Source organism: Phragmites australis, chromosome 2 (genome assembly GCF_958298935.1).
Source record: "Phragmites australis chromosome 2, lpPhrAust1.1, whole genome shotgun sequence".
NCBI classification, from domain to species: domain Eukaryota; kingdom Viridiplantae; phylum Streptophyta; class Magnoliopsida; order Poales; family Poaceae; genus Phragmites; species Phragmites australis.
In genome coordinates, this window is record NC_084922.1 from 21,523,466 (window position 1) to 21,537,439 (window position 13,974).

General features: G+C 45.2%; 1 protein-coding gene across 1 annotated transcript; it reads right to left on the reverse strand.

Annotated features, from left to right (window-relative positions):
• Positions 1-533: 533 nt before the first annotated feature.
• On the reverse strand, positions 534-7,216 carry LOC133903122 (fimbrin-2-like). The gene is made up of 13 exons (XM_062344481.1): positions 6,870-7,216; positions 6,249-6,763; positions 5,981-6,152; positions 5,317-5,355; positions 5,120-5,188; positions 4,901-5,017; positions 4,264-4,478; positions 3,528-3,683; positions 3,244-3,443; positions 2,549-2,709; positions 1,900-1,996; positions 1,432-1,523; positions 534-994 (listed from the first exon to the last, which is right to left on the reverse strand). The coding sequence occupies exons 1-13, from the start codon at positions 6,954-6,956 to the stop codon at positions 821-823; spliced, it is 2,094 nt and encodes a 697-aa protein (XP_062200465.1). The 5' UTR covers positions 6,957-7,216; the 3' UTR covers positions 534-820.
• Positions 7,217-13,974: the final 6,758 nt, after the last annotated feature.

Consider the following 13,974-nt stretch of genomic DNA (forward strand, 5'->3'; position numbering starts at 1 on the left):
AAAGATTTAAAAACTTCAGAATCTGGATTTTTTTTTTGAAAATTTAACTTTAGATTTCAAATACTTGAATGGTCTTCAACATTACTCTTTTTCAAAACCCTTCGTTAGGCCAATTTTTGTTCTTAGGGTAGTTTTTGTTATTCTGATATTAATACTGTACTCCACAATGGAAAATGGCCTTAAGAAGGAAATGGATCACTAAGATGAGGGGCGTGTAGGGGGGAAGGCAAAATATAATATAGCCTAACAATCTTGCGATAAAATATATTTGACAACAGAATTTGAAATCTAGAACGAAATGTATTTGGAAAAGGGGAGCACGTAGTATCAAGCATAGTTCGAGCAAAATTGTTTTAGTTAATGCGCAACTTTAATCAGCCATTTGTAGAAAATCTTCCAATGACCTGTAAGAATGATTGAAAAAAAATGTGATATTTCACATGTTCCTAAGTTCTTTTTCTTTTGAATAAACATGCTCCTAAAACTCTTAACAACCTAGTTACGATGCAAATTGACATGTCGCAAAGCAAAAATGACCAAGAACAAACCAAACTATGTGGATTGGGACAATCTACTATCACTACCTGTGTCAATATTTACAGGATGTTACACATCTTTCATCCACTCAAATTTCACACTACAAAACCTCACAAATGAACACTCGGAACTCTAGACCATTCGCTTCCCTCGGTCTTGAATGCATTTGCTCTTAAAATTACAGCAAAGAATCAAGAACACAACCAACGAAGGGCCAGGACGAGAAGTATCCCAAGTTTTGAAAACGACCAGTCAGGTCATTTTTCTTCATGATCCTGCACTTCTATCTAGCTGCATTTTCATCGATCGATGATTCAGATGCAGAATCATCTGAAGTTGAGGTGGAGCTTGTCTCGCATGAACTCCCGTTTTCACTGTCCAATGAGTATGATGTTGGTCTTTTCAAATACCAGTACATGATGCTTGCTATCAGAGTTAGCATCATCTTCTGGTTCACCTGAGATAAACCGAACAGATACAGTATTGCAGGTATTACTAAGTTGATATCACAATAGAAATAGGGTTCATTATTGTGGGAAACTCTGAGGCTCTTTGGGATACACTGTTACACTAACTGGACTGAGTGTATACATGACTTTAAGGAGCAGTTGTGAATGCAAATGGATATATTTCAGAGTAAATGTTGCCATCAACCAAAGTGACCTAAGTGAGAACATTTTTCAGAAAACTCCCTCATCCCTCTCTCTCTCTCTCTCTCTCTCTCTCTCTCTCTCTCTCTCTCTCTCTCTTCCTTTTTTTGCAAGGCAGAAAACTGGCTCTTGTACTAGACCAAAAAAAAGGAACAAACTTACAGCTTGCCGCTAGTTGATGTTACTAAATACAGTTCATGAGAAAGAACATGGCAAATAAAATTTACCCATTTAAATTTCTTACCTCCAATATATCTTCTGGTAACAAAAAGATGGAGCAACCAAGCTTCCTAGCCACGGAAATGATGTATGAAGCATTCATTTGCTTCTCTTCATCTAATACAGAAACAATGTAAAATTTCCAGAAAACAGGCGTGACAAACATGCACTGCAAGAAAATAATATGTATGCAGCACACTCGTACTATCTTGTCATTTGACAAAAAAATGTGGCTACAAAAACTAGCAAAAAAGACTATGAAGGTTGTTTCATTATTTCATATGCTAGAAGAGCAGAATGCTAGGAGTACGATAATAGGATGTAATTCAGATAAAATATAAGACCTAAGCAATTTGGCTGTACTAACTTTGCATCCATCAACGAGGAGATGGAGATCCATAATTCCATATCATAATAAATAAGGGGAAAACTGAATGAAGGAGAATACAAGGAAAAAAAAAATGCAGAAGCATCAGAGGCATAAGAGACGAACCTTTTTCCCCTTTGGTTACAAGGCTCCAATTCACAACTCGAGGCTCCACAGCACTGAGTAAGTCAAGGAAAAAGGTGCCACTTGAAAGGCTTCTATCCTGTAATTAGTAAATGCATGAACCCCAAAGTAGCAAATTTGAGTAAAAACCAATAGAAAATTGTAGTTGAAAATTTCAATGTGAAACCACTACAGGTTTTTCATGTCTTCTTGGAATTGATAGTACTGATAGTAACAGTAGCTAAGCTATGTAAATAGTGGCCCTTCAAGGCCAGCAGTACACTTAAAAGTTGCATCATTATAATGTAGACATTCATTAAGAATAGAAGTTAACTTCAAATAACAAAGTAATTTAGTTAGAAAACTATTTTAAGATCAAGCAATACTTTAAGCTTTTCAATGTAGTTCCAGAAGTTTTTCCACCTTATGACCACTTAGATAAGCACATAACTTAACCAATTATCTTGATTAGAATATGTTTCGAATTATGATTGCATGTCACTTCTACAAGTTATAATATGATATGACATACTGAAAAAATATTGCGCAAATAATCTAAACAATAAACAACTAAGAAACTTAACTGCTAATGAATGTATGATGCAATACTATCAAATAGTGCACATTAGGAAATCTATTGAATAGTACAAACCTTGAAACTTTCCATACGAGAGTGGTGCTTTCCAGAATCTTTTACTTTTTTATTGGCCCATGCCAATATGTCATTATCAGTGATCTCTTTTCCATTTGAATGAAATCTAAGATTCCTCAGCATTTGAAGAATATTGTACCGCATCAATTGCCACAGAAAAGCTGGGGTAAATGCACCATGTGATCATATGATCCAGTCAAAAATTGCAAGAAAGACTCTATGTGCAGCGTGCAAACATACTTAACCAAATGCATTGTATATAAAAGATTGCTTGAACAAAAGATCGATTATATTCCACGATTCCTATGACCGGAAACGTAGAGTTTGAATTTTCAATTTCATCATTAAAGGGATCAGTAGTTTAGCATGCTCCAGAAAATTGACAGCTCAACAAATTATTTAATCAGAAATCATATCTTTATGTGACATCCTTGCGTAAAAAGTAGCGCTGTTCAGTAGAAACAATTACAACTATTATAATAATATCATAAGCATCTAACTGAGTGTATGTGTAAACTGACAGGTTCTTGCAGGAATGATAAACTTGTATAAGCAAGCATAAGTGCAAGTTATGTTCAAGTTTATGCACATTTGTTCACCTCCAAAGTTTTTACAAAATCAGAAGTACATATGATCCTTTCCAGAATACCATGTGACTGAAAATATACTATGTAATTGGTTCCTATACCACTTACCTAATATCAGTTTCTTGTTTCCTTGCACAATGTCATTTCCAGCAATATTCACCAAGGAAAACTTTAGTTCTTTTCCAATCTTCAAAACTTGATTGCAATTTTCTACTTTCCTGAAGGGTAGTTTTATTGGTGGGCGATTTGCCATCTTCCAATTAACTGAGCCTGAAGCAATCTTGTTAATCACCTCAAGGAGCACCCATCTACCATTTGAGGATGAAGTATCAGAGACAGAATCAGCTTGATCTTCACAGACTAAGATGGAGAGAAGTATTAGTATGACCTACCCATTTCTAAGATCTTCAAACACATTGTTGATATAAGTAGAAATTCCAAGGCTGTTAATCCACAACCGGAAGGACCGTTCTTCCCTGGAAACTTGAGCATCATCTGACAGTCCATCCACAAAGGAAACTTGTTTCATTTGTTTGGACAACCCATTTCTGCAATAAAAGGACCATGAAGCCAAAGCATTTAGAAAACAAAAATAGGTTACTACTGATGGCAGCTCCTCGTGCAGGCTTATGGCATGTATATACACTGAGTACTGTCAGCTCAAGTTGTTTGTAATTAGGCAGCCCCTTAAAACAGACATATAACGTCGATAAACATAGTAAATAAAAATACTATGACTTTCTTTTTCTTGGAAAAGCACACATAGTTCGATCAATGAGAAACACAGCAGGAAAAGAATTGCATTCTGATCTTTTCAACATATGCTCATACAGTTGAAATATTAACTCCATATCTAAAGACTCTTCAACAAGGCACTGTATCTAGTTGTTGCGAAATGAATGGTGTCTATTTGGCTTATAAGATATTATTTTCCAAATGATTATTATAATATGTTAGCTAGGAGAGCAGCAATTGGCAAGGACCACAAAAAAGCAAACAATAGTATGAATAATTATCACATGCTAACTACAGTTTTTAAGAATTATGGAAAAATATTCGATACCCCTATGTAATATAAACATCAATAGAAATATGACTTATTTGACAATTTATAACTTCAATGCATACCTTTTCTGGAAAATATGAGCCACAAACGCAAGATTTAGATTTGGTAAACCATCAACTATGTCTTTTGGGGTCAGATATCTTTTGCAGCCCATCCTATCTGCATGCTCAAGGACTAATCTTGCTCTATGAAGGAGGTCTTTTACTGACATTGTGGATGGTTTCACACTGCATTCAGGTGCCAGGACATTCAACAGACAAGCATACGCCTCACTGTCCTGCATTTTTCATGTTGTAAAGGTAAATAGAAGATTAATTCTTCACACTGAACTGTAGTTGAAACTACAAAAAAATGATATGCAGATTTGATGCTCATCTATCACTCAACGTTCTTACTAGAAAAGAACAGACTTTCAAGAACCGGAAATATTATCATGAAGGGGGAAATATGCTCATGAAGTTATGTTGATACGGAGAGACATAATAATCTTGGCGTGAGAGAATCAAGTGCATCAGTATATATAATTACTGAACCCAATGTTTTCGAACAAATTGAATAACAATAAAAAATGTCACCGAATTGTACAATTGCATTTTGGGGTTTTCTAGTTAAAGTACAGTCATGTTAACAGGGCCAATTGTATTTTTTCTGGTAACAACTAAAGAAGACAGGATTGGACTGGAAATCTAATGTGCCTACTTTTATATCCGATGAAAAGTTTGTTACTGTTCTCTGGAAACCTCCTTTCTTCAGTTGAAAGTTCATCCACCTTAGTAGAATTTTTTCTGGAGATAAGCTCATAAGCTCCTCCATCTCCTGAAATAATCAATCGAAGTGTTGGAAATGAGTTATTTCCCACATGACCCAGGCTAATGTAGTCTTCAGAGTGTAATAAAATGAAGAGAAATTACAAACTACCTTGCTGTCCTCAACCAATTCAACCAACTGAGGTGTGCTTTTCAGGTTAACATCCGCCAACAGTTGTATCTGGTCGTTGTCGTGACAAAATGTTAGCACATTCAGGCTTTTACATGAAACAAACACAACACTACGTACAGAAATAGACAACTGTGGCTCCTCTCTCAAGGAAATAGTAACAGAAGACAAGAACTTTCCTTGATTATTTGAGAAATTAAGCCCAGGACAAGATGAGGCTGCAAGAAAATAGGAAAAAAGGTTCAATAAGATCACCAAAAGATTAGTAAGCAATGCAATGCATGCTAGAACCAGAGTTCAAATCTGAGTGTAGCGGACGTAAAATGAAGTGAATCCAGGCACAACCAGATCATAACTTCAATAACAATTAAAGAGGCCAGAAGGTATAAGCCAAACGCTACTGAAACCTGCAGCAGAATCTAATGGTGATTTCAAGGACAGTAAAGGCCACCCCAATTATCAATGTGGCATCAATACGGCTTGATTGATTCTTTCATGGTACGTGGTGAGCAAATTTCAACTATCTTGAGGTCGTAATTATTGGCATAACAAAAAGCAAAGGAAAAAATCAAACCAACCATATGTTACCACTCCAACTTCAAACCAACCACCAGCAAGCATGAAGTACGGACATGGAACTAAAAAAACGTAAAGACAGGCGACAGGTCCTGCACATCACATGGACTTCACACTACTGTGTCCTCACAGCAACCTCTGAAAGAGCCAAGTACACACCTCAAAAGGAACAATGTCAACATTCATCAGAGCTCTACTCTGAATCTCATGCCGTAACTCATAAATATGCAAATCCAATTATCACAGGGAAAACAGGGAGATTCATACCCTCCCTTCGGCAAGGTCCTGTGTGCCGATGTTGACGACGGTGCAGCCGATCGCCTTTGCGGAGTTGAGGCAGAGCGTGTGGTTCTCGTTCTTCTCCCACAGATTGAGCACCTTCTTTGTGTTGATGGCGCGCTCGTCGATGGTAGCCGGCACGGCCAAGTTGATGAGCTTGCTGAATCGAACAATCGAAGATACAACCAGATCAGACTGTAGTAAAACCACCGGATCCAAACCACATCAACTCCTATATCAGGATTCAGGAACGCACCATAGGAGCACGCCGTCCTTGGTGATATGGAAGAGCTGATCAGTGGCCGGATCGATGGGGAGCGAGTCCTTGAGGAAGGGGTCCTCGGCGAGGTAGGCGTTGATGTGTCCGACGTAGGACGCCTTCTCGGACTCGCTGATGGTGTGAAGCAGCGTGGTGGTGGCCGCCGTGAGGAACGCGATGGCGGAGGAGGACGAGGAGCGCGCGATCCCTCCGCCGGCGCCCGGCTTCCTCCCGCCGCCACTCGCCTTGAGGCGCAGCTGCATCTCGGAGTAGACGCGGAGGAAGAGCTCGAAGCTGGCGTCCTGGTACGGCTTCTCGTCGGCGCGCGCGACGGCCTTGAGCACGGAGGCCCACTCCTCGTCCGTGAGCCCCGGGCTAGGCTCAGGCGCACTGTTCTCCTTCTCGGCGTCCCCTTTGACCGCGACGGTGGCGCCGCGGAGGGTGGAAATGGCGGCGGGGAGGTCCCGCAGCCGCATCCTCCCGGTGGGCGACGCGTCCCGCAGCGCCGCGTACTGCCAGACACCGGAAAACACAAAACCCCGATGAATCGATTGATCAGAGCGGTGCCGACACGGCGGCGCGCGCGGTCGGAGCTCTCACGAGGATAGGAGGAGGTACCTGAGCCTGGAGTGCGCGGAGGTCGGCCTGCGTGAAGCGGCGCTGCAGGTAGGGGTCGGACACCACGACTAGCCCGTCGAACCCCATTTCGCTCTGCGGCGGCGGCGCCCGATCGACCGGCGTTAGGTGGGCGGCAGATCGGGGTTGGCGCGGAGGCGGAGGCGGAGGCGGCCGCTTCCCTCTCCCTCTCTTGACACAGTATGGAGTGGGAGCGGGGTGGTGTGGGGCTTTGGGGGCAGCTCAGAGGGGAGAGAGAGAGAGAGAGAGGGACGGGTCGGGGAGCGTCCGTTTCGTTGGTTCAAAAAAATAAAGGAAGGAGGGGGATGATGATGAGGCAGGATGGGTCGTAACGGAAAGCTTGCCTTACGCGTACCCAGTTGCGGATTCAAATCTCCTGCTGCTTCTCTCTCACTCTCTGAGTCACTAGCCGGTGGGCCTAGTGACTAGTCAGTACGAATACGAGGGCCGGGCAGGGGAGTGACAGGCTGACAGATGGTCCCGACTGTTGCTGTTTCGGAAAGGAGGGAGGGGCGGCTGGGAAGGAAATTTTATATGATTCTTTATGGAAAGGTTTTTATGGGACTCTAATTTATATGTTCTTCTGATTTAATAATTTATGTGTGTAGAAGAGAGAAGAATGAAGACACGTGTTGTGTTAGGAGAGAAGGTCTTTTGAGAGATCTGGTTCTATAAATTTTCTTTCGAGACAAGTGTATGTACCTTAAGTTGTTGCAATTTCAATCCCCCTCCGTTACCAATGGCCCACTCTCCTATTCCGGCTGGTTCTTAATCAGTTGTTGATCAGCAAATTATCAATAAACTGTATTTAGTATCTACAATCTAGCCACATACTCTACCACTACTCGTATTCTCAACATGACTAAAAGCCCCCACTCAAAGGAAATTGCCAAAGTTTTTCAAACACATGGAATTTGTTGCCGTCGTTGTTGGGATCATACCTGAAAATAATTCTAGATATATTGAATGACGGACACATTGATCGACTTTTCATGACAATACCTGCTATTGGCTGACACTCTATACGAGACCTATCATGTTGGACACCCCCTTACCTATTACACCGACAGTAACCCTCAAGCTCCCTTATGGATATGGTGGACTGAGTAGTTCGTCGCGAAGGTCTCTGATCATTGCACAACAGTGGTCGTGGACGGGTCTAGTCACATCTCTTGTATGATTGTAAGTTTGCCCAATAATTGGTCGTTGTGACCATAAGTTTTCCCGGGGAGTGGTCATCGACGTAGCCCACATTAATGATCGACTCAAGAAATCGTATCCCGAGGGAGGTTAAACGTCCAGAGAGAGAAAAATATGGGAGAGAGAGAGAGAGAGAGAAAATACATGAGAGAGAGAGAAACATTAATTGCTGTCAGGCCTGAGGGAATTTCAGTTCCCCACGCGCGTCCTTTCTAATTTCTTGCAAATCTGACCCTGCAACGGTTGAGATACCACGACAGCCCATTAAATTGGAATACCCATAGCTCCCCCATGAATCCTTTCGCCATCTTCCATCGTCCCCAAGCCTCTTTGCGCTCAAAGCTCTTTGTCTCCTCCGTCATCTCCGCCAGTTGTGTCCTATGCAGAGGCAAGCGCACCTAGCGTTCATGTACTCCGGGCCGAATGACGAGACCCAGTCGAGCTTCACAGGTTACCCTACCATTGATTCCCTAGTACCGCTCTTTCTTCCAAAAAGTGTGCAACCTCTCCCACCTCTTCTGTTATTTTAGATCTTACTGGCGATGATGTTAACTCATGGGTTTGAATCCTAATGCTGAGCTCCACAAGGAAAGATGGTCCTCTAGTCGGTGCCCTTCCGCTGTGTGATATCACCCCGAAAGAGAGCACAACGCAGCAGGGTAAGTTCAGCATTTCCAAAATTCCCGCTCCCGAGCCTTCTTATGACCTAGATTATCGTAGTTGCTACCATTTGTAGGGTCTTTCTGAGGTCAATGTTTTGCGCCCGGTCATCGACGTGGCCTTGGAGGCCTCTGGCCAAGCCACCCCAGAGAGTGGAGTTCATTGTGATCTCCACCCGGGCGCCCAACAGGGTGCGGCCCTGCCTCCTCTTGATCGATCTGGTTGTGCCTTCGACACAATAGGTCGCGGAGGCAGCTAGATAGCCCTAGGTCAGATGTCAACCACAAGTGGAGATCTTGCATGCAATTTTGGTCAGCACAGGATCGACCGGCCTCTCCCTAAGCTAGCCAGGGACTAGACTGCTTGCAGTCAAAAGTCAACTACGAGCGAAGATACGACGAGTGGTGTCGGCCACCAGGGGAGCGATCGGTCACTCCTCGAGCTAGCTGGGTCCAACCAATCTATTCGTCAAGTCCATGTACAAGGGGAGAAAAGGTTGGTGGAGTATTTGGCTTTTGCGAAAGCGTCCAAATGCGCCCGTAGGACGCCACTGCCTGAGGCACAACGACGAATGTGGCCTCCCTCCCGGGTCAACTCATTGGTTTCATGAGGTCGAGAGTTATGCTCACCTCTCCAACCACACGGTAAGTCCCCCGGTTAGGCGTAGACATTTCAAGTTCTTTTCTTGACCTTGCAGCTTGTTGTCATTGTAGGTCCTCCACCGCATCAATGATTCCAGTAGAAACTCCTCCGGTGCCTCAACCGAACATTCTAGCCTCTGAGACAACTACGGTCTCGATGTTGCCTGAGGTGCTTGCCAATGACCCCTGTGCCTTTAGAGTCTAACGGGGGGCCCACTCCGACCTCTGACCTACTCTCCCTGGTTGTCAGCCTCCCTGCCTCCATCAGCCAGCTGATTCCTAAGAAGGAGGTGGCAGTATGTAGATGCGTTAAAATGGAGACGCTGGTGGCCGAGGAAAAGGAGAAGAACACATTTCAACAAGAGAACACCGCACTTAAGTTGGAGAAGTCCGCATATGCTTTAAGTTGGAGCAGGAGAATGCTGCACTTCAATAGGAGAAGAACACGTTTCAAGATGAGAGGGATGTGCTCGCCGCTCAACACTCCAAGCTGATAGAGGATGAGCGGATGACTCGCGCCTTTCTTCGGACTGCCTTTATGGCGATGCGGGGGTCACTGAGGAAAGTCAGGCTAGAAGCTAATGAGTAAAGGAAGAGTCCACTCAGGGCTAGGCCTGCTCCATCAACGTCCTGGTGGAGAAGCTCCTGAGCATCCTGGTGGAGTGGACGATGGAGGATGTGGCGAAAGCGGCTAAGACTGTGGCAGGGTATGTTCTCCGATGCTCCAGCTACCGTGACCCTAACTTCAACCTTGAGATCATTCGGGAGGGGGTCGTGACCGTCAACCTTGAAGCAGAGCTGAGGTTGGAGGCAGAGTGCCAAGGGCCACTGGAGTTTATAGGGTCTCTCTTCCAGGTGGAGACCGAGGAAGAGTAAACATCAGTTTGTATTTTAAGTTCATATGACACCTGATTGACCTTTTGCATTTCTTTGATGGGCTTGTGTCACTGTTGTGGTCGTAGAGTATTCAAAATAACTGAATCACTTGCTCCTCTGAGCCCCCGACCGCCACCATAGATGATATCAACGACCAGCGCAGTCGGGAGGCAGTAGTCGAGTGCGAGCTTGGGTTTGCGATTAAGCGAGAGATCCTTCAGAGAGATCTTCAAGGTGCGCCAGTCTTGCAATAGACTAAGTTGCGTGTAGTCTTAGGCTAGCCAAATAATACCTGACCAGCTAACCTATGTGTGCTCTGTGACCTGTTTCTGACCAGTTTGTCAAGAGGAACTGCTCGCGGTGCAAAGGGACTTGGTGCAGATGTCAAGGGAGAATGACTAGCGGCGGGCGTACTTCTTCAATTTCCTTAGTCGGGCGTTCACCCCCTTTGACTCATTGTTCTAGGCTTGTCGGCGTTCATGTCCACCCAACCCTAGAGGATACCATGATCAGTCTTATCGACTGGTTTTCGGCGGCCTCCGAGGAGGTAGATGACCTCAAGCAGAGGCTTCGCGAGACCGTCGATAACCACCTCTTTGAGGTCGGAGTCTCAAGTGCCTACCTTGGCCTTTCCTGTGTCAGTGATCACTTTCCCGACCTCAACCTTGCTCCTATAGTTTCTGCAGGTTTTGACGGTGTTCAACAAACCACAACGGAGATCAGACGGACTCCAAGAAAAGATCATCCACATTGGCCTGAAGGAAACTGATGAGCATGAGTTCCTATTTGGGGTCCAGGTCGGCCCCTATCTGGACCATCCTGGTTGGGTCGACATCGCTTAGGCATACTGCCATGAGCCGATTAGTAGAACTAGTGGTGTGGACCTTTTTAGTGCGACCGCTCGACCCTGCTTTCTTAGGTTGTGTCTCGAGAACCAGCTCGACCATATCGAGGCTCCTCTTATCATAGTGCAGGGCCGTCTTTTGATTGCCCACTATGGTAATGGTTCCCTTGGGATCAAGGATCTTGATCGCTTGGTATGCATAGTGGGTGACAACCATGAACTGGGCCATTGCTGGTCAATCTAAGATCGCATTATACGTGGCCTCGAAGTCCGCCACATAGAACAGAACCATCTCGGTCCTAAATTTGTTCAGCAAACCAAAGGTGGCAGGTAGTTGGATCCGCCCTAACGGCTTGGTCGAAGAGCTTGGGTGATCCTGAAGAAGGGAGGAGATGGCTTCAACACACTCCTCGGGATCTGCAGGGCATCTAGCGTGTCAGCGAAGAGGAGGTTGATGGAACTCCCTCCATTGACCAGTACACGACCCATTTGCACATTGTGCACTGTGGGCTCTACCATGATAGGGTATCGTCCGGGGTGTTTGACGCATGCAGGGTGGTCATCTGGCTGAAGGTGAGGGGGACCTCTGACCACTTCAGTCGTGGACATGGACCTAGCATGGTCACGCATACCTCACAGACCACTGACTTGTACTCCCTATTCGAGGAGTACGTCGCGGTTCCCCCAAAGATATGGTGTACCATGTGCTCGGCCTGCTGGAATCCTAGAACCAACTGGTCGGGTTTGGCCTCGTCCTCTCCATTTTCGTTGCACCTGGGCTTGTGCTCCCCGAGCTCATGGTTGATAATGCCTTGCACGACCTTGCACTTGATTAATTCATGGGCGTCAGTATGGTGGATCGGTTAGTAGCCTATTCCCTTCTTCCCATCCTTCTTCTCGAAGTGTCGATGCGGTTGGCTGGTTTGCTCGATAGCCATGACATCGGGATGTAGTCTCGCAACGGCTCGCCATGCTGCTGCCTAACCTGATATAGGTCATACTCGACCCCTGGTCGTGCGTAGGTCCCTTGGAAGTTGGCGACGAACTGGTCGCACATGTCTTCCTAGGACCGAACTGACACGCGGGGGAGATTCATCAGCCAGGACCCGCGAGAGGGAAATAATTTACCATGACCTTCCCGTTGCCTCCCGCGTCCTATACCATGGTGGTGTAGCCTGTAGGAACTCCTTCGGGTTGGTTGAGCTGTAGTACTTTTCATCTAGGACTGGCTGGAACTTGTCCGTCCAACGCACGTCTCGTAGCCAGGCTGAGAAAGCATTGCATCCTGTCTTGTAACGGGGAGCCGCTCATCACTAGGCAGTGCGCGATCGGAAATAGAGCCTATGGTCTCGCAACCCTGGTGAGGGGACGGAGGAGTTCGACACCACCCGGCAAGAGGAAGGTGAGTGGCAGGGCTGCTTGCCCTTTTTATCCTCTCGTCGAGCATGCTCTTCTAGTTTCTGGGTGGCCCTTTTGCCCCGGATTACATGGCAGAGGTCACGATGGTGGAGTGAGTTGCGCAGGTCAGCAAGTGGACTGCCCTGACGTGATGGGGGTCGCCTCGTACTCCCTGTTGCTGAGGGAGCGTGGGTTTCCTCCTGCCGTGGAGGCTACCGTGAACCCAACCAGCCACCATCCCGATCGTTCCTTACGGAGGATGGGCGGCCGCTACCATAGTCTGGTGTCAGGCGATCTCTACCAAGAGGGCAAGATCACGTAGCCATGATGCTATCGGCGAACCCTCTGGTACCTCACATGTTGCAATGCACAGGCAAAAAACTAGTTACCTTAAAGTTTTCTTAACAGAATTATTCTACGTTAACTAGCAGTACTCCAAAATGGAAATGATGTCATGCTTTGATTAATTGTTCGGATGACCGCGAGAAAATGCACCATACTATAGCAAGCCCATTCAAAAAGAATGGGAGGAGATCCCAACCGAATCGTTTTATCATCTCCACATTTATTTTACAAAAAACAAGAACCGATTGTTTCTCCACATGGGTTGGATGATCTGCTAGGCTTTGTGCCTGTCCTTCTCCAAGCACGAAAGTATTGCTCATTTTTAGCCCATATGCACGCGCGATTGGATCTCAAAGGTTCAAGCGACCGATTTTTTGTGCCAAGATTTACATATAAATTAGTAGATACCAAAATAGATATATAGTTTAAATGGAATTTAGGTATTGCAAAAGAATTTTTTATCTAAAAATTACCATGTCTTAATCACAGGTGAGGTGATGGTGATAGCGGTATCAGTGCTATTAATTAGAAGAGATCGTGATAATTAAATGCCACATTTTTTGTATTAGTGTTATTAATTATCAGAGGTCGGACATGACACTAAACCATCAATACTTTTGATCCATCCGCCCACCTTAATGTATACATATTAATATTAACCATATGATCAATTTGTGTATTTTTATATACGAGCATCTATTTTCATACTTTAACATTATATTGTCGCTACACCCTATCTAACACGGAGCTAAAACTGGAGCATCAACCTCGACATGTTCCTCCGCTCCCACTACCACGATAAGCTCAACCGCCCCTTCCCCTTCTCTTTATCCTTCCTGTATTCCCTCTCCCACCTCCATTCCTGTCCGTTCGCAGCCCTCAACATCGTTGGACCAGCCTCCACTAGCTCTGCGCTTCCCCTGCCATCCCCGCGCCTGTCGTCTCCACATTCTGCATGCTACCAGTGGAGGCGCTCCTCTTCGCGGAGACCATGCTCCGCCTAGCCACTGAGCTCAAGACCGCCGATAGTGCTCTCCAAGCTCGCATCTTCAAGACCCTCCTCGTTGCCAGGGGATGTGCTACGCTGGTGTTGACGACCGAAATTGGCATGTTGTGAAGAATT